The sequence below is a fragment of the Heterodontus francisci genome, chromosome 32 (genome assembly GCF_036365525.1).
Source record: "Heterodontus francisci isolate sHetFra1 chromosome 32, sHetFra1.hap1, whole genome shotgun sequence".
Lineage (NCBI taxonomy): Eukaryota > Metazoa > Chordata > Chondrichthyes > Heterodontiformes > Heterodontidae > Heterodontus > Heterodontus francisci.
Window position 1 is genome coordinate 24,238,221 of NC_090402.1, and position 18,993 is coordinate 24,257,213.

Consider the following 18,993-nt stretch of genomic DNA (forward strand, 5'->3'; position numbering starts at 1 on the left):
TTTAGTATATACAAGTCTAACCTGTATCTCAAACATAATTTTATATTAGCTAGAATTTGGAGTGGAAACATGCTAACAACTTTTGAGTAATCACAATAAGCCAGTGAAAAGCTTAGCTGGAATTCAAAATGGCAGTAATTAATCTTCATAGGTCCATGTGATATGAATTAAGAATTCAATGTGGTGTTCAACTGCTGTCACGTGAAAATGTCTGTAGCATACTTTCTGTGGTACTCCTCAAAGGATTTAGTGCTTGTTTCATGAAACTGAAAAAGTTAAAGGCCAGGCAGAAACTGGATTTTTTTAAATAAAACTTATTTTATTTGGGCACTGAATGTGGTTTTCTGTACAAATGCATCAACCACTAACAACAGAACCAAAGAGGAGAAAATAAAATATTAATATTGTGGAGGTAGTGTTACCTTGGCACTATATACCAGTGCTCCAATAAACTGGGCTGTGGGGACATACGGGGTTGACTCATATAATTCCCCATATTGTGTGTTTCTGATCTTACACGTGTCCTCAGGGAAAGGACACAAAATGGAGCCAGGTTCTTCCCTGCAAAGATGACAGGAATATCTAAATCCTACTCTTTTATGGCCTAGTCTCTTTGTTAGCTGGTAAGATCATGTCATTTTCAATTGACTGGAATGAGTTTGCAATCTGTCTCACTCTCTCTTCCCTGCATACATTTTTACATTTTCACTCTCTTTTTCTGAATATAACCATTGCAATCTACTTCATTTCTTGTATATCAGGGCTGAATTTAATGAGCCTGCCGCTGATCCCGGCGGTGGACCTGGTAAATGGCGCAGTTCCCATCAGTCACGTGGGCGCCTGCCCCACTGTGATGACGCAGTGGGTGCCCATTTTGCATATTGGAGGCGTGAGTCTCCCCCAATCACGTGACGGGGGTGGCATGCAATTTGTTGATTACAGCCACAAGTAACTCTGGAGCAGGTGCTGGCGCCATAATTAAAGGCCTGCCAATCCTGCAATCACTACTGTCCAGGAGATGGTGCAGCATACAACTCTGTCCTACTGGGTCCTGTATCCTCCCCCACCACCATCCACCCACACCAAGGAAGGCAGACGATGATGGTAAAACAAAAACACAGGGTGGCCCCACAGTTCAGTGATGCCTCCCTGTAGCGACAGTTGGTGGATGATTTTCCCCTGCATCGCAGTGCCTGTGAAGGTGATACAGAGTTACTGAGCAACCTCCAGGCTGCAAGGGAAAGGCGGGACGTTCTCTTCCCCCACAAAGGCAAGAAGAGGTCCTCCCGCCTGACCAAGCAAACCTGGGTGGAGATCGCAGAGGAGGTCAGCAACTGTGAGGTCACCCAGCACAATTTTATCCAGGACAGGAAGAGGGTCAATGACCTACTGCGTTCAGTCAAGGTGAGTGCTCCATACCAGTTGCCTCCTTGAGGCTTGCATGTGAGTAAGCGAGAGGTTATGCGTCATGGAGAGGCTGGCAGCGAGGTGGCGTTGCCTGAATGCCTAGGGGTCTGTCTTTTCCTGACAGATACATGGATGTCTCTTGGCCACAGGCCACCTTCCTTCATAGCTCACCCCCCATAACTCCCATTACAGCGAGTGTTGGCTTGAGAGACATCAGATTCCCCAGTAGCGGTTGAAGGGCTGAAAAGAGCTGAACTCTCATGTTGATCTGTGTGCCACTCTCAGCCATCTCCATCTTTCCTTTTACAGGACAAGAGTGCCCATAATAAGAGGGAGATGTCACGGACTGGCAGAGGAATTCCAGATGTACGTCCACTGACCTCCACCGAGGAAGAGGCTTTGGAGCTGGCAGGCACCCAGACGGCCAATACCTAGGTGACGGGGAGATTGGAATCCCTGTGCAAGAGAGTAAGGATTGTCTCCCGTTTGCATGTGCATCAATGTTGGAGACCCAGATAACGCTTAGTAGGCATCAGGAGAACTGCACAGCCTAAACCTCATTTGTTTGTGTTCTCTCACGCAAGTAGCCATTCGCAGTGCCTGCAACCACTGGAAGACAGATATCCACCTCTGAGGAGGAAAAATCAGAGGAGGCACCATCCCATGACTCTCTTGCACCTTCCACCAGTGCTCAGTGGGTACACATTCGGCTATAGAATCAGAGTCACAAGCTGGTGAGAGCAATACACACGCACCAGAGCAACTGGCTGAGGTTGAGATAGCTGAGGCCTCCAACAGTCAGAGGATTGTGGGTGGCCAGGCCCATGCTGAGCCCCAGGATGATGATGAGCCTCTGGTGTTGACAGCACAGGGCATGCTGGAGTTGCAAAGAGGGATAGGGAAAAATGTGGTGGAGATGCCAGAGGCCATGCACAGCTTTGAGCAGACAATGAAGGAGTCCATCCATGCCATGACAGCTGCCATGTCTCAGGCTGATAAGCATATGGCTTCCTTCATTGAGAGGTTGGCGACCCTCATGGAGGGCATAGATCCATGCGGATCTGCACACCATCGCAATGGCCATGAGCTCAAAGCAATGGCAAGGTGAGAGAAGGAACAGGAGCCCTAATGATTCTGCTGTTCCTGGTCTTTTTCTGGTGAGCAGGGAGGCTCAAGAGAGCCTTCAAAGGAAGGAGGAGTGGCTGACAGACACATCTGGGGGTTCCCCTCAGGGTGCTCCGGGTGTGGCACCCGGCTCCTCAGCCCCTCTGCCAGTGAGCCCAGCTCCAGTAGCCGCGATGTCTGAGGAGCGTCCTGCACCAGTCCAGGACACCCCTGGGCAGCCAGTGTCTTCCAGAGGCAGCCAGAGGACGCCCGCCACAGTCATCACAGCCCAAAGAGCATCCTGATCAGCAGCCTTCCTCAGCCCAGCTGCTGCTGTCGAGATTACACCATGCAGGAACACCCGCAAACGGATTTAAAAGAGCACATAGCAACACTGTGGGTTTCACAGGTGTAGATTATACCTTTTGTGTTAAATAATTAAAAGATGCTTTGTTGAAATCTTTAAGCTTCATTATTTGAAAGCCATGCACCATTATTTCTTAATTGTGAGATGTAGACCTCACCCTTCCCTCTTAGGGCTATGCCAATGTGACCACAGCACTCAATAACATGCCAATGTGATGACAGCCTCCGTTAACAAATGCTTTCTCATGGGCACTAGCACACATTTCCCATCCGCAAGATAGGGGCCACAAATGGAAAGGGCGCGACAGAGCTCAGGTATTAAGATGAGACTTTATTTCACTTTCAGTGAATGGACACCAGGATGGCTGCAAACAATTCATTGTGCGGTTATCTGTTGCCTCCTTAAAGTGTAGCTCTACCCAATTGGTTTCCTGGCTTGGTAATTGAGGATATGCAAATTATGTTGGCGTGGTTGCTCATGGACTTCAGATCTCTGCCTAAATGATGGCCCAACCTCTGTTCCAGCTGTATGAACACACAGCTGTGTGCAGACCCCAGACTGACCCCCACAACCACCCCCAAATGCAGAATTCACCCCTTTACAGAGCCCTCCAGCAACCCCGGAACCCTTTGCAGAACCCCCTCTACCCCAGACCTCTTCGCGATACAGTACCCCTTTACAGAGCCCTCCAGCAACGCAGTCCCACAGTGGCCTCCAACCCCCCTCTTCCCCTATGCTGGAGTGTTCAAGGATGCCTACGCATCGCTTCAACATCTCAGCAAGTTAAAATAGGTTCCCATCACATTGCAGCGAGAGGGCTGCCATTGTACTTTCTGCTACTGACAAAATCTGGAACCGACATCACAACACTGGATTTCCAGGCAGGTGGTTGCGTTACAATTCTCCATCTCCACCCCCAACTAGAAATCCCACCCTGACGTCTGCACAAAATCCATCCCTTGGTTTGCAACTTGTTTGTCTTTTTCTCCTGCATACAGCCTCATTGTTTTGGCTATTGGTGGGTTTGACATGTGTTACGCTCACTTTTTCCTGTATATGGGCTTGCAGTCAGCATACAAGTGTATAACCTGTTCCATTTAATGCATGCATGTTTGACATCTGTCTCATTACATAAACATAGGGCTGAATTTTATTAGCTCGCCGCCGTTCTTGGCGGCAGGCTTCAAAAGCTGCGTGGCACATGCGCGATATGACATAGCGGACAGAGTGCCCGATGACATAGAGGGGGCCGGCGCTCTGTCCCCAGCAACGGCGTCCTGTGCCACCACACAGGTGCTGGCGACATTTTTAAAGGGCTTCAAGCCCTTCAGTTGAATTTAAATTTTTACAGGTACCGTTGTTTTAAAAAATTCAATAAAATTTTAATTTAACATTGAATCCCCTCTCCCCACCCCCACCCCGAACTGAGTACTCAATAAATAAATTGTCCTATCCCCGCAAAAGAACATTTTTTGCTATTCTGAACACCCCCCCCCACCCCGAATTTCAGCACCTTTGACCCTCAACCCATTCCCACTATCCCCACAATCAATAAGAATAGTTTTCCCCGCTCCCACACACTCCACCCTGAACACTTCACTCCTCCCCTCTCTCCACCATTGTCATGTCTCAGATCTCCAAATGGAGATCCGAAGGCGCGGGAGTTCAGCCACCAGCCTGAATATCGGCATGGGATGACCATTGGGACAAGGTAGGTGTTTTTGCATGCAAGCTCCATCCATCAATATTGGCGACCACGCTCTGGAAGTGGTTCAAGAGTTCACCTACCTAGGCTCAACTATCACCAGTAACCTGTCTCTAGATGCAGAAATCAACAAGCGCATGGGTAAGGCTTCCACTGCTATGTTCAGACTGGCCAAGAGAGTGTGGGAAAATGGTGCACTGACACGGAACACAAAAGTCCGAGTGTATCAGGCCTGTGTCCTCAGTACCTTGCTCTACGGCAGCGAGGCCTGGACAACGTATGCCAGCCAAGAGCGACGTCTCAATTCATTCCATCTTCGCTGCCTTCGGAGAATACGGCATCAGGTGGCAGGACTATATCTCCAACACAGAAGTCCTTGAAGCGGCCAACATCCCCAGCTTATACACACTACTGAGTCAGCGGCGCTTGAGATGGCTTGGCCATGTGAGCCGCATGGAAGATGGCAGGATCCCCAAAGACACATTGTACAGCGAGCTCGCCACTGGTATCAGACCCACCGGCCGTCCATGTCTCCGTTATAAAGACGTCTGCAAACGCGACATGAAATCGTGTGACATTGATCACAAGTCGTGGGAGTCAGTTGCCAGCATTCGCCAGAGCTGGCGGGCAGCCATAAAGACAGGGCTAAATTGTGGCGAGTCGAAGAGACTTAGTAGTTGGCAGGAAAAAAGACAGAGGCGCAAGGGGAGAGCCAACTGTGCAACAGCCCCAACAAACAAATTTCTCTGCAGCACCTGTGGAAGAGCCTGTTACTCCAGAATTGGCCTTTATAGCCACTCCAGGCGCTGCTTCACAAACCACTGACCACCTCCAGGCGCGTATCCATTGTCTCTCGAGATAAGGAGGCCCAAAAGAAGAAAAACATTTATTTAAAGATTAAAATTAAGGCTCTGCCGCTTAGCAACGGGAGGCTGTCCCGAGACCTTGTCACCGCCGGTAAAATGTGGCGGGGCCATCCCGGCATTGAGGCCCGTGGCGGGCCTCTCCTGGAAGTATTTTCCGGGCCTCCTGCCACGGGCCCCGACATCGGGGGGCTTATAAAATTCAGCCCATAATGCAAGAAAACATGCTATGCCAAATGACTGCCTAAACTGAAGCTGAAGCAGGGGGAGTCCCAGAGCACTACTACTTGATGAATGAGGTGCTGGTGAAGAAGTGGAGACCGCCTCACAGACCTGCAGACAAAGAGTGGACTGTAGTTCACTAGATAGTGGTGCCGACGAGGTACCGTAAGGAAATCCTAAGAAAAGCCCACGAACTTCCAATGGCTGGACATGTCAGTGTATGAAAAACCCAAGCCCGCATAAGACAGCATTTTGACTGGCCAAAACTCCACAAAGATGTGGTGGAATTCTGTAAAACTTGCCACATGTGCCAGGTTGTGGGAAAGCCCCAACCTGCAATAAAACCTGCACCCCCAATTCCCATACCGCTTTTGGGAAACCCTTCAGCAGAGTGCTGGTGGATTGTGTGGGACCCCTGCCGAAAACAAAGGGGGACAGCAGTATATTCTCACCATTATGGATGTGGCTACCCGATTCCCAGAGGCAAATCCCCTAAGAACTATTGCTGCCAAGGTAGTGGTGGAGAGGCTAACCTAATTCTTTACCAGATATTGTCTGCCTGCTGAGATCCAGTCAGATCAGGGCACAAATTTAATGTCTGAAATCTTTCAAAAAGTCATGGGTAATCTGGGCATAACCAAACTAAAGTACTCAGCCTACCACCATAGTTAAAAGGGGCTTTGGAACAGTACCACCAGACCCTAAAGACAGTGATCAGGACATACTGCTACGAGTACCTCCATGACTGGGACAAAATGCTGGGATTTCTCCTGTTTGCCACCAGAGACTCACCCAATGAGTCCACCGTCTTTAGTCCCTTTGAGTTAGTTTATGGACATGAGGTGAGAGGTCCTCTTAAAATAATCAAGGAAAGGTTTTTGGGTCACAGGGATGAGTCTTCCATGTTAGACTACATTTCCATGTTCCAGGAGCAGTTCACGAGAGCCTGTGCAGTGGCTCAGAAGCACCTAAAAACCTCCTATTTGGCTATGAAAAGGCAGGCAGATAAACATGCCAAGGCCAGAACATTTCAGCCCGGAGATCATGTATTAGGACTACTCCCAATTCAGGGTGAACCCCTGAAAGCCCAGTTCAGTGGCCCATACCAAGTGGCAAAAAGGTGTAGCCAGGTAAATTATTTAACTGACACCCCAGACCGAAGAAAAAAGACAAAGGCTGTGTCACATTAACATATTAAAACAGTATCACAGCTGGGAAGGGGAGAGACAAGCACAGGTCTGTCAGAGCGTCAGGAAGGAAGGGGATGAAAGGGACAGTGAGGATGAGTTAGAGGAAGGCCTGGAGGATTCCCAAATTGAACCCCCTACTGTCCGGTTAGCCAACCCTGAAATGTTCAAAAAATTAGACCCCACACTCTCCTACTTAAATGCAGAACAAAGAGATGCCCTAAAAAGGCTGCTAGCAGCATTTACAGAAATCGGCAGGGACAAGGAAAGTTCCTAAAAAGGCAGGACAAAAGTGAGGGAGATGCTTTGCCTAGCTGAAGTGCCGCAGGGGAGTGAAGTGAAAGATGGACAGACATCTGCGAGCAGTAATGTCCCAGAGGACATGGGGCAGATTAGAAAAAGTCCCTCCCCACAGTGTAGGGAAAAGGGAAGGGAAAATGCCCTAAAGTAAACAGCACTTGTGTGACTCACCAGAAAACTAAAAGTGTCGTCAATGTGGATCTACTCACTGAAGAACCCAATGATCAGGTCCAAATCCAAAGCTAATCAATCCCAACAATTTCAATTCAGAACTCAGCAAGAACAAAGGCCTGGAGGAAATCTCAGACACCTCACAAGGGCTAAAAAACAATGTATTACCCACTGTTACTATGGAGAGAAAAATTATCAAGGTGCTGGAACCTGAATGGTTAAAGCCATGTGTTGCAGAAACAGCAGTTGAAGGGTTAAAACTTGTGCATACAGGAAGACTTGCCACAAGCAGTAATGGAAATTTGCAAACCCCAAGCTTCACCAACAACCACATGTTTATTGAGATGCGCATTCCCAGAATATTACGAATTGATGCTAGAGAAACTTTAACCCCATATGGTAACACATAAACCAAAAGAAATGCAATTTCTCAATGGTACTTCATACAAAGGAAGGATGATGACAAAACCTCAAAAATTAAACCAGAATAGCTGTTGCAGACAATGCCAGCTGCAGCAACTCTAAGGTTAGTGTGTGAATTTGAGAAGTGAGTGTTTGAAAATGAATGTGTGTTTTCCAATCAATACATTTCATTCCATGTAGCACAGAGGTGTCAAGAAAACATGCTATGCCAAATGAGGATTTTGAATTCATCGGGTGGAAACTTACATTAAACTTAAAAAAAAAGGAAAGCTGGAATATTACAGACAACTTTTACAAAGACTTTGCCACATCTAAAAATGGCCACCACCATTTGCATTTGAAAACCTTGCACATTCCAAGGGATCAAAGTGGAGACACATGTCTGATTAGCCTGTACTCAAAACAATGGCTTGCCCTATTGATTGATCTACCCGAGATTGCAAGACATTCAAAGCCACCCTGGGATATTAATACTGAAAGGGCAAACCCCTCCAGGGGTGAATATTGACACTATGAGACTTGAGATATTGGAATTCCTAAACTTGAATCTCATTAGAAGGTATTCTCATCAGAGAATACACTGAGACAGTCATGTGACCATCTATCCATCTCAGTGAAAGCTGGAAGTTTCCCTTGGACAAGGAGACAAGTCAGAGACTCAATCTGGGCAGAAACCAGAAGAGCTGTCTCTCTCTCTTTCTCTCTCCAGAAGACCCGGTGGGGCATGCAAAGCCTAGCTACCGGTTGCTAGATCCAAGACAAAGACATCAAGAAGGAAGCCCTCTGCTCAACTATCTCCAAGAACTACCAACACAGAACTTCAGGACCACAAATTCAACCAGAAGACCACTAAAGTCACCAGTCACCACAGACTGTACTATTTGTATTTGTTCTGGACTCTAATCCAACACAAATCTATTCCTCATCACTCTGTAATCTATTTGTGTGTGTGATTCTCGTGCGTGTGTTTGTGTACATGAAAGTGTAGCATCATTTTATTATTTTTATTTAGATCAGGTTTAGTCTTTTAAATATAATAACTTTCTTGTTTAAACTCAAGAAAACCTATCTGACTGGTTCTTTTATGATCACAACGAAGGTAAAAGGTAAAACACTCACAGAAGAGTAAGCACATCTACTGTTTAAAAAAGGAATAAACCCCGTTGCGGTCAAATAAGAGGAAGGACAAGAGGGGAGCCTTGTGACCCATCCTTACCTGATCGTAACAATAATTTTTTTTGTCTGGCAAAGTGAATTTTGATATAATTCTGATATAATTTTGACTGGCGTGATTGATATTCATGATAATTTACAGTTGGCTCAGCTAGTTGAAAATAAATACAATGAAAATCTGCTACTATTTCTTTCTTTTTACTTTTTTCTTGAAAATCATATGTTGAACTTGAAATTATATCTATAAAAGTTATATTTTTATTGAATAATTATAAGAATTAATTGCTCTTCTGAATAAGGACAAAGAATTTTTGAACCAATACATTGTCTCATTGTTTTGCTTTTTAAAATTAAAGTGAAAATAAGGAGTTTTGAGCAGGACCTGAAGTGATTTTAGATTTTACCTTAAGTAATTTTAGTTTCCTAACTAATGATTGATGTGAAAAACAGCAACATGTTTGCTTTTGCTTTCGTGCTGGCATTCTAATTTGGAAAAATTATTTCATTTGGAATGACTGCTTTAAATTGTTGGGATGCAAAACCCCCTCATTTTTAGGTTGAAAGTTCCTTGAGAAGAACTGAACAAGCTACAGCACTTTCCAAATTAAATCACCAGTAATAGAGGCAGGCACTATAAACTGCTACATGTCCTGAAGGAAGACGTGTGTGTTGAACTGATATTGTGCTCTTCATAAAACTGACATCGAGCCAAGGGCTCTTTTGTTCACAGGTAGCTATTACTTTCTGTCAACTACATATTTTTTCTCATATGGAGGCATAATACCAAAATCACTACGGGATGTCAGTTAGATGAGTTTGGATGTCTGCCGCAACATATTTCAAAAATTACAGCTAAGGGATAAAATATGTAAAACTCTGACTTTATTTTTCTTGTGAATGACATATTACTTACATTGTTATTTTTTCTTCTACTCAGTGCTGCAAGGGAGGTATGAAAATGTTAACTTCAATTTCAGAAAACAAACCCTAATGCACCAGTCCAATTTTTCCATTCCCTACAACAGGAGCTGTTCTCTCTGAATGAAAGTCCAGTTTTAGTGGTGAATTGTGGAGAGTCTTTTCCCTGCGTTACTGATAGGCTTTCCATGCAAACAGTGGTTGAAATCATCCTCCAAACTCCTCCCGACAATAATTATATCAGACATCCAGTTTAGGGAACTATCTTCCCGTGCTCAGTGTCAGAAGCACATGCAGTTCAGGCAGTGTAAAAAGCATGTATGAGAAAACAACTATTTACCAGCTTTTCGATGGCCTCCAGCAGTCTCTTTAAGGGACACTGGTTAAGCTGCTTTAGACACAGAAAAATTGACAGAGCCTGCTTCCAGTCTTTGCCAAATTTGGTCTAATATGTGCTTTAAGTAAGCTACCCAGGCACTCAAAAGTACCTTTGGCAGCTGTCGTTTATCCGGGATATCAGGTGTGCAAGAATGCACTCAGAAACTGGTCCCCTCACATGAATTTTACACTAAAAATCAGGCACACATTCTTTTTATGTAGTTTTTTAAAAAATCTACAGCTATATGTTCTTTATTTTTTAAACTATTAATAAAGTAATGGAACTACCAATTGAGCATGGCAATGACACAGTAATTAATACTTTAACCTGCAAAACATATTGCTTCCAGATTTCACAGATGTGGCAGTGTACACTTAATTCTATATTATGATTCTGGTTCATCATCACGAAAGTACTAATTGAGTCTGATCTGTGTAGTGTTATGACCGAGGCTGGAGAAGTGCACTGTCTTCCTCTCGCTCCACTTCTCCATGGGTCACAACATATATTTAAATGTTTACCCAGTTACCAATATGGCCAATTACATACTCTGAGCTGGATTTTACAGTGGGGGTGGTGGGGGGGAAGGGGAGCTGTCTACTGACTAAAAAGTCGGTGGCGATCCTCCCTCTGCCAGGCCTGGGCTTCCAGACCGTATTTTATGGTCCCCAGGCCCTTAATTGGTCTTGGACGGGACTTCCACCTCATTGAGGCAGGAAATCCCGCCTAATGGAGCTGCCGGCCAATCACCGGCCTGGCAGCTCATAGTCCCACCGGGAGCATCCCGCTCAAGAATAAAGATGACAGGGAGCATTGGAAAACTAGTAAGTTTTTGGGGCCTTGCCAGGGGCCCCAGCAAGACAAGGGGGACAGGGTGCATGTTCGGCATTGGGGGGTGGTTGAGGCTTCGGTGGCAGCCCTCCGTCGGTCACCAAGGCTCCTGCTGTTTATTTAGCTTAAGATATGTGACATCCAGTAAGGGTGGTTTTTAAACAAAAATCTCAAGTCCTTCCAGTGATCTTTAAAAAAGACAAGTCCAGCAGCTCCTCAGATATTTCCACTGACATTTACCCATAAGTCCTCAAAAAATATTACAACATGGAAATACCTTCATAACAGTAGAAAAGAAAATTCTTCCTGTAAGAAATGTTGAACCACTACCCTGCTATTCATTCTCCATAGCTAGAATCTGGAGCTCCTAATAGCACCAGAGATGCAATGCTTTATAATTCTAACTCCAACTACAAACTAATGAATAGCTGAAAATATTTGCACAATATATTTGACTTTCTTTGTGCCCAGGAGGTTATAGACTGCACTCATGTGTAAGTTAAGGCATCTGAAGACCAGACAGCAGCTTTCATTAAAAGAAAGATCTTTCACTCCATTAATCTGCAGCTGGTCTATGATCAACGCAAAAGGATCAAACGAGTCTGTGCCAGTTTCACAGACAGCTGTTACAACAACTTTATCTTTTGACAGCCAACCAAACCTCCACTATTCCACCCTTCAAGAAACATTAGAGGATGGCTGGTTGGGAACAAGGGCTACCCTTGGTTGCTGTAACTCCTACACAACCTCACCATACCTGAACAGCTCGGGTACAACCACAGCCATGAAACCACTTGGAAAATCTCTGAGCACACTATAGGGCTATGAAGCAAAGGTTCAGGTGTCTGACTAGGTCTGGGGTCTCCGTGAAATATACCCCACAAAAAAGGCTGAATATTAATTTCCCGGCGACTGGCAAAAAAAAGGCAGCCCGCACGCACCGGCTGCGTGCCGCCATGCCAGACCTGCACAGTTGAACCTCATACACCGCCCCCCCCCCACCCCCCCCAACTACACTGTAAATAAGTTTCTGACCTGTACTGGAATGACCAGAATAATGAGAGCTTGAGAAAAGTCATTTAGCTAATATATTTGCTATTTTGAACTTTAAAGCTACAGTGTATTGCTACAGTGAGTTGGTGGAAGACATTTCAAGCAGGCCGATCCCATAATATTGCCACACCTCAATTAAATGATTTATCTTTATTGGCATCTCACTGTGACAGTTCATTATTTTAAAATGTTGCTGATGTGAACTGTGCTTAAGTTATTTTATTTCCCTAACTAATGAATTATCTGAACAACAGCAACATCGTTGCTTTTCCTTATGTTTTTCATGCTGGTATTCTAATATGGAAAAATTATTATTTCATTTTTAATGAATGCCATAGGTTGTGGGGGTGCAAAACCCCCTCATTTTTAGGTTGAAAGTTTGTTGAGGAGAACGGGACCAGCTACCTGAAGGGGTGATAGAGGCGGGAACCCTTACAACATTTAAGAAGTATTTAGATGAACACTTGAAACGCCATAGCATACAAGGCTATGGGCGAAGTGCTGGAAAATGGGATTAGAATAGATCGGTGCTTGATGGCCAGCACAGACATGATGGGCTGAAGGGCCTGTTTCTGTGTTCTACAACTCTGTGACTCTGTGACAGCATCTTACAAATTAAATCACCTAAATCTTCTGCAGATGTTCTGAAAATCTTTCTCTTTTACAGCCACTGCATGGGGTGCCCTCCCTGTGGTGCAGGATCTTGGAAAATTTCACACTCCATATTTGAATATTAATGATATAAATTGAGAAATACAAGATATTCAAACTGTGGAAGTAACACCATTATAATTTTGATGATGGGTCACATTTAATCTCACCAATCTGCTTAGCTTTTCTAGCATGTTTAATTTTTATTTTAGATTTCCAGCATTCACAATTTTTATTACCTAAATATACTTATATCAGTGTTACTATGAGACTACTGACAATTCTAAAAATGAAAATCAAATGAGGTTCCGCGAAACTTCAAACATTGTGTGGCAGTATTGATATTTTCTTTTTACCAGTTTCCAGCCAGCTGCATTTTGTACACAGAAAATCAAATCAAATCTGCCTGTGGTGCTGATGGTTGTGAACTGTAATCATTCGGTTTTGCTACTGGAATGATTATCTATTTGTACTACTGCCAATCTGTAAAACATATTTATTTAGAAAGCCTTACCAGATGCTAACAATCTGAAACAGGTTAAGAAGTCCAGCCAACAGTGATACCTTCTAAAGAACAGTTTGGGTTCTTACGAACTGTTTCAGTAATGCATTATGTAATGTGTTGTGAAAGCTGTGAAATGTTAAATATGCAATAATGCTAGGCTTTGAAGATTAATTAACTTAGTCGATGAAAAATAAAAATATGATTTTTTGTTTTTCTTTTAAAAGTAATCCATCAGCCTCCAATGCTTCAGACACTGCTGTTGGTTTAAAAATGACATTATTAAAATACAATCTATCTTTTATGTCTGTACTGATCTTCACATTTTGTGCAGCTGAAATAATAGAAGCAGACTGGGTCTCTTTTGGATCATTGTTTCCTCTTTATGATTGTCATAGCTCAATGGGTGGGCAGGTAACCTGCTGCAAAACCTGTGCCAATCCTGTTGTATAACTAGTTGCTGGGAGATCAGCAAGAAGCAGCCACAGTGATTTATATATTCCTGGTAGCCAATGTCTGGCCTCTGCTTTGTATTTTCTCCTTCAGAAATGCATTATGTGAGGACTCAAAGGTACAAGCTCCTAATGTTCCACTTTCTATTGTGTTAGGAACATAGGAAAAGGAGTAGGCCATTCTTCCCCTTGAGCCTGTTCCATCGTTGAACTAAATCATGGTTGATCTGTATCTTAACTCCATTTACCCACCTTAGCTCCATATTCCTAAATACCCTTGCGAAACAAAAGTCCATCAGTTTCAGTTTTAAAATTGATGATGATGACCCTTTATAAAACTCTGGTTCAGCCTCATCTGGAGTATTGGGTCCAATTCTGGGTATTGCACTTTATAGAGGGTGCAGAAAAGGTTTACGAGATTGGTTCCAGGGATGCGAGAATTCAGTTACGAGAATAGATTGGAGAAAGTGGGGTTGTTCTCCTTAAAGAGAAGAGAAGGTTAAGAGGAGATTTGATTGAGGTGTCCAAAATTATGAGGAGTCTAGACAAAGTAGATGGGTAGAAACTGTTCCCATTGGCGGAAGGGTCAAGAACCAGAGGACACCAATAAAAGGTGATTGGCAAAAGGAGCAACTGCGACATGAGGAAAAACTTTTTAGGTTCGGATCCAGAACACCAGAACATGCTTCCTGAGAGTTTGGTGGAGGCAGATTCAATTGTGGCTTGAATGGCTCCTTCTGTGCTGTAAGCAGTCTATGATTCAATGATTCTAAATTTCCAATTGCTCTAGCCTCAACAGGTTTTTTTGGTAAGGACAGTTCCAGATTTCCACTGCATTTATGTGAAGTAGTGCTTCCTGACTTCACCTCTGTACAATCTATCTTTAATTTTAAGGTTATGCATCATTGTTCTGGACTCCCTCATCAGAGGAGAGTCTCTACCTACCCTATCAAATACTTTAATCATTTTAAGCACCTCAATTAGGTCACCCCTCAATCCAGCCTAGTCTATTTATTGGAATATGAACATTCTGAAAGAAAAGAAAGACTTACATTTATATAGCATCTTTCACGACCACTGGCCATCTCAAAGTGCTTTACAGCCAATGAAGTACTCTTTGCAGTGTAGTCACTGTTGTAATGCAGGAAATGCAGCAGCCAGTATGCGCACAGCAAACGCCCACAAGCAGCAATGTGATAATGACCAGATAATCTGTTTTTGTGATGTTGATTGAGGGATAAATATTGGCCAGGACACCAAGGAAAACTCCCCTGCTCTTCTTCAAAATAAAGCTACGGGATATTTTACATGTCCAAAAGACAAAACCTCCAACAGTGCAGCATGCCTTCAGTACAGCACTGAAGTGTCAGCCTTGATTTTTGTGCCTAAGCCATGGAGTGGGACTTGAACCCAGAATCTTGTAACTCAGAGGTGAAAGTGCTACCAACTGAGCCACAGCTGACACTTCAACTGATATTTTCTATCATCAGATTGTTTTTAATATTATCAAAAATAATGAGTATTCGATTTATATTTTTCAACCATCTGACATCCAACACTGGAAGAACTGACCAATTTAGAAAGTCTCCCTGAAAGAAAAGCAGGTGAAACCTCATTATAGATTAAAACCAAGCTGGGGCAGATTTCCAAAATGTTGATTACCTGGAGCAATGTAGTGGATTCAATAAATACAGGTATGTTTTATTGTGAACCATTATCAGAAATGTATTTGTTTCATCCCTTTTCATTTTTGTCCAATTTTCACACTATATCATCTATGCTGTAACTGCCAAGACTATCATTGACTTTGCTTTAGGGTTGTCATATGGAGAGACATTGAGTAGAATGGATCTATATTCTCTGGAGTTTAGAAGAACGAGAGCTGATCTCATTGAAACGTAAAATTCTGTAAAGGCCTGACCGGGTAGATGCTGAGAGGTTATTTCCCCTATCTAAAAAGTCTAGAAGGAGGGGTCATAATCTCATGATAAGGGGTCTGCCATTTAGGATTGAGATGAGGAGGAATTTCTTCACTCAGAGTTGTGAATCTTTGGAATTCTCTAGCCTAGAGGATCTTGGTGTTCAGTCATTAAGTATATTCGAGGCTGAGAATAATAGATTTTTGGATCCTAAGGGAAGCATGGGATTTGGGGATTGGGCAGAAAAGTGGATTTGAGGTCGAAGATCGGCCATCATCCTGCTGAATGCAGACTTGAGTGGCCGAATGGCCTATTCGTGCTTCTACTTCTAATGTAACAAAGACAAAAAATATGTGCAATTTTTATCCTGGTAATTTCATGGGCAATGATGTACTAACATGTAAAATACATGAAGTCCCTGACAATTAATATGAAACTGTGGAAGCCATCATAGTTATTCAAATATTGCAGGTTTTAGAAATTGTGATCAAAGCCCCTGTAAATATATTCAATGCAGCATATATATCCTGATCATACGAATAATAACCAGGTATGACAGAACACTCTGAATGTTGTGTTGAAAATCCAATTAGGAGCCCCGACTTAAAATTTTACATTAATTAGATTTATTTGAATAGGATTTTTTCCAAGGCAAGAAGAAAACCGTAAATGCTGAAAATCTGAAATAATAGAATGCTGGGAACGCACAACCGGTTAGTCAGCATCTGAAAAAGATAGTTTACATTCAGAATAACTTACTTTTTCAGGTGTTGACCGGCCTGAATCATTTGCATCATTTTCTGTTTTTAAGATTTAAGATAAACCATAATTATAGATGTCCTTATTCAGATAGTTTCATCACAACAGTAGATTCTGCCCTGAAGTTTTCAAGAAACATCAGACGCTTGTTTTGGTTTACAATTGAGGCACTTGGTATATTAGCTATAAAGAAAAATCCCGAAAAAGCCAGGTGTCGAGAAACAGCGCTGCACAGAGTTACACTGACCAACCTACTGTGACTTTACTGAGCCGAATTCAATCCAGATGTTCAGAGGGAACTCTCAAAACCTATTTATAACACGAGGTTTAGGTCTGTGATTGATCAACTCATACAAAGGTTGCAACGTAAACCTGACAATCATGTGCCCCAGTTTGTATTTAAGCCCTGTGACTTTGGAGAACACTTAAAGCAAACGGCCTGATCCAAAATAAAAGTGTGGTAAACACTGCAATTATTTGAATGTGACGAGAATTTACTTCACATAAAAGTTTGATTTTAAAGCGTTTAACTATGAACAATTGTTGTAAAGATAATTTTAAAACTTACCTTACTGGTTGCACTAGCAGTTCGTGACAAGATAAAAAAGGAAAGAATAAATTTGGGAAGTCTCCTCATTTTTAATGACCGCCTTTTATCTTCTCGATGTTTGGAGGAAGAAATCTGAGCAGGAATGCTGCGACTTCAGCGGGAATTCTGTGACAATACGTACAAAGTCACTGCATCAATCCTTTCACAAGAAATGTCTTTGATTCTCTATATAGGCTTATACTTTGCAGGATCTCCAAAGTTTTGCATCCAACTCCTCTTCTGCAACGGGGACAACTGCGGCTGTGCCGTGCAGGTTTCAGTTTACTCGCAGAAAGAACTTTTTTTTTTAATTCCCACTGTGTATTGAATGCGAGGGAGGGACAAAAATGACTACCAACTGCAGATCGTACCAACCCAAAGTCCACATACTGGAATAACCGTAGACAGGGCAAACGAACTCATTTGATATTCAAGTCTCCACAACTCAAATTTACTAGGACATATATGTTGCAGAAAAGTGTCTCATTTGAATATAAAAATGACTGATATTATTGGCTTAGCCGTTCATTTCACAGTGTGTTATATTGTCAAAGGGAGGGTTTTAATACGGTGAAACAACACGTGTGTGTGCCCACTTCCGATTTCATGAAGGCTGTCCAAATGACCCGCTGTTCTTGTATTAATTTTCTGATGTGACTACGCCATCTGATGGTGAGAAATCCCGCCTGGAGATGGGCCGAAGCAGGAGTATATTCCCGCTCGATAATTTTTTAATTGAATTTTGGAAGTGGATTATTACTAGATTCCCTGTTTCAATTTCCAAATTGACATTTTGAGAATGTGTATTTAAAAGTGTTTACATTATCAAGGAAGAATGACAATTATACCTTCAGTGGGTTGTTGTGGACTTCTGAAATTGCAAGGTTTAGGGACACAACATTGGAAATAATGACCCAGTTGTTAAAAGAAAATGCTTGCATTTATATAGCTCATCCCAACATCACAATGTGCTTCAAATTGAGAGAATGTTGGTATGTAGGCAAACGCCACATCCAATTTTGCATAGGAAGGATGAAGGGTGACTAAAGGCATGGTCAAATAGATTGGCTTACAAAAGGTGTTTGAAGGTGGAAAGAAATGCGGAAATGAATTTAGGGAGGGAATTCCAGAGATTAAGGCCAAGACAGCTGAAACTTCTGCTACAGATGGTAAATTACAAGGAGTGGGGGAGGCACAGGCCAGAGTTAGGGGCGGCACAGTGGCGCAGTGGTTAGCACCGCAGCCTCACAGCTCCAGCGACACGGGTTCAAATCTGGGTACTGCCTGTGTGGAGTTTGCAAGTTCTCCCTGTGTCTGCGTGGGTTTCCTGCGGGTGCTCCGGTTTCCTCCCACAGCCAAAAGACTTGCAGGTTGATAGGTGAATTGGCCATTATAAATTGCCACTAGTATAGGTAGGTGGTAGGGGAATATAGGGACAGATGAGGATGTGGTAGGAATATGGGATTAGTGCAGGATTAGTATAAATGGGTGGTTGATGGTCGGCACAGACTCGATGGGCCGAAGGGCCTGTTTCAGTGCTGTATCTCTAAAATCTAAGAGGAATAAAGCAGAGATCAGCACATGTGTCTCCTCAATTTAAAGACAACAGCACTAATACTAATAAAAGCACAATTACAATTGGTCCAATCAAACTAGAAGTGCAAGATCAATAATAGTTAATGTGCAAAGGTACCCAGCAGGTGCGGAAGGCCTCAGGTATTCTGGTGGACGTCCCTTTCCAAGACTGGCCAGGCATGGACAAGACTGCAAAAGAGAGGCAGGCAGTCTGAATGACTTGCACCATGGATCCCATGCATCTTGGACCTGTGGATGGCTGTTTTGACCAGGTCCAGGAGCAGACCCACAAGAACTTTTGACCAATACAACGAGTGGCTAAAAATCTGAAAGTATTTAAGGGAAGGGTCCGAACCATTCAATTCAAACATAATTGTGCGGTGGGTTTTGTTTGGACATATGTTTGATTGGCAGTTTAATTTGAGTTTAAGAAATATGTATTG

General features: G+C 43.2%; 1 protein-coding gene across 1 annotated transcript in view; it reads right to left on the reverse strand.

Moving 5' to 3' along the window:
* Window positions 1–17,485, reverse strand: part of olfml2a (olfactomedin-like 2A) — a 94,892-nt gene extending 77,407 nt beyond the window's left edge. Inside the window, exon 1 of the mRNA XM_068012501.1 lies at window positions 16,955–17,485. Within this exon, the coding sequence (XP_067868602.1) occupies window positions 16,955–17,023 (69 nt within the window). The 5' untranslated portion in view covers window positions 17,024–17,485. The remainder of the gene's footprint in view (window positions 1–16,954) is intronic.
* Window positions 17,486–18,993: the final 1,508 nt, after the last annotated feature.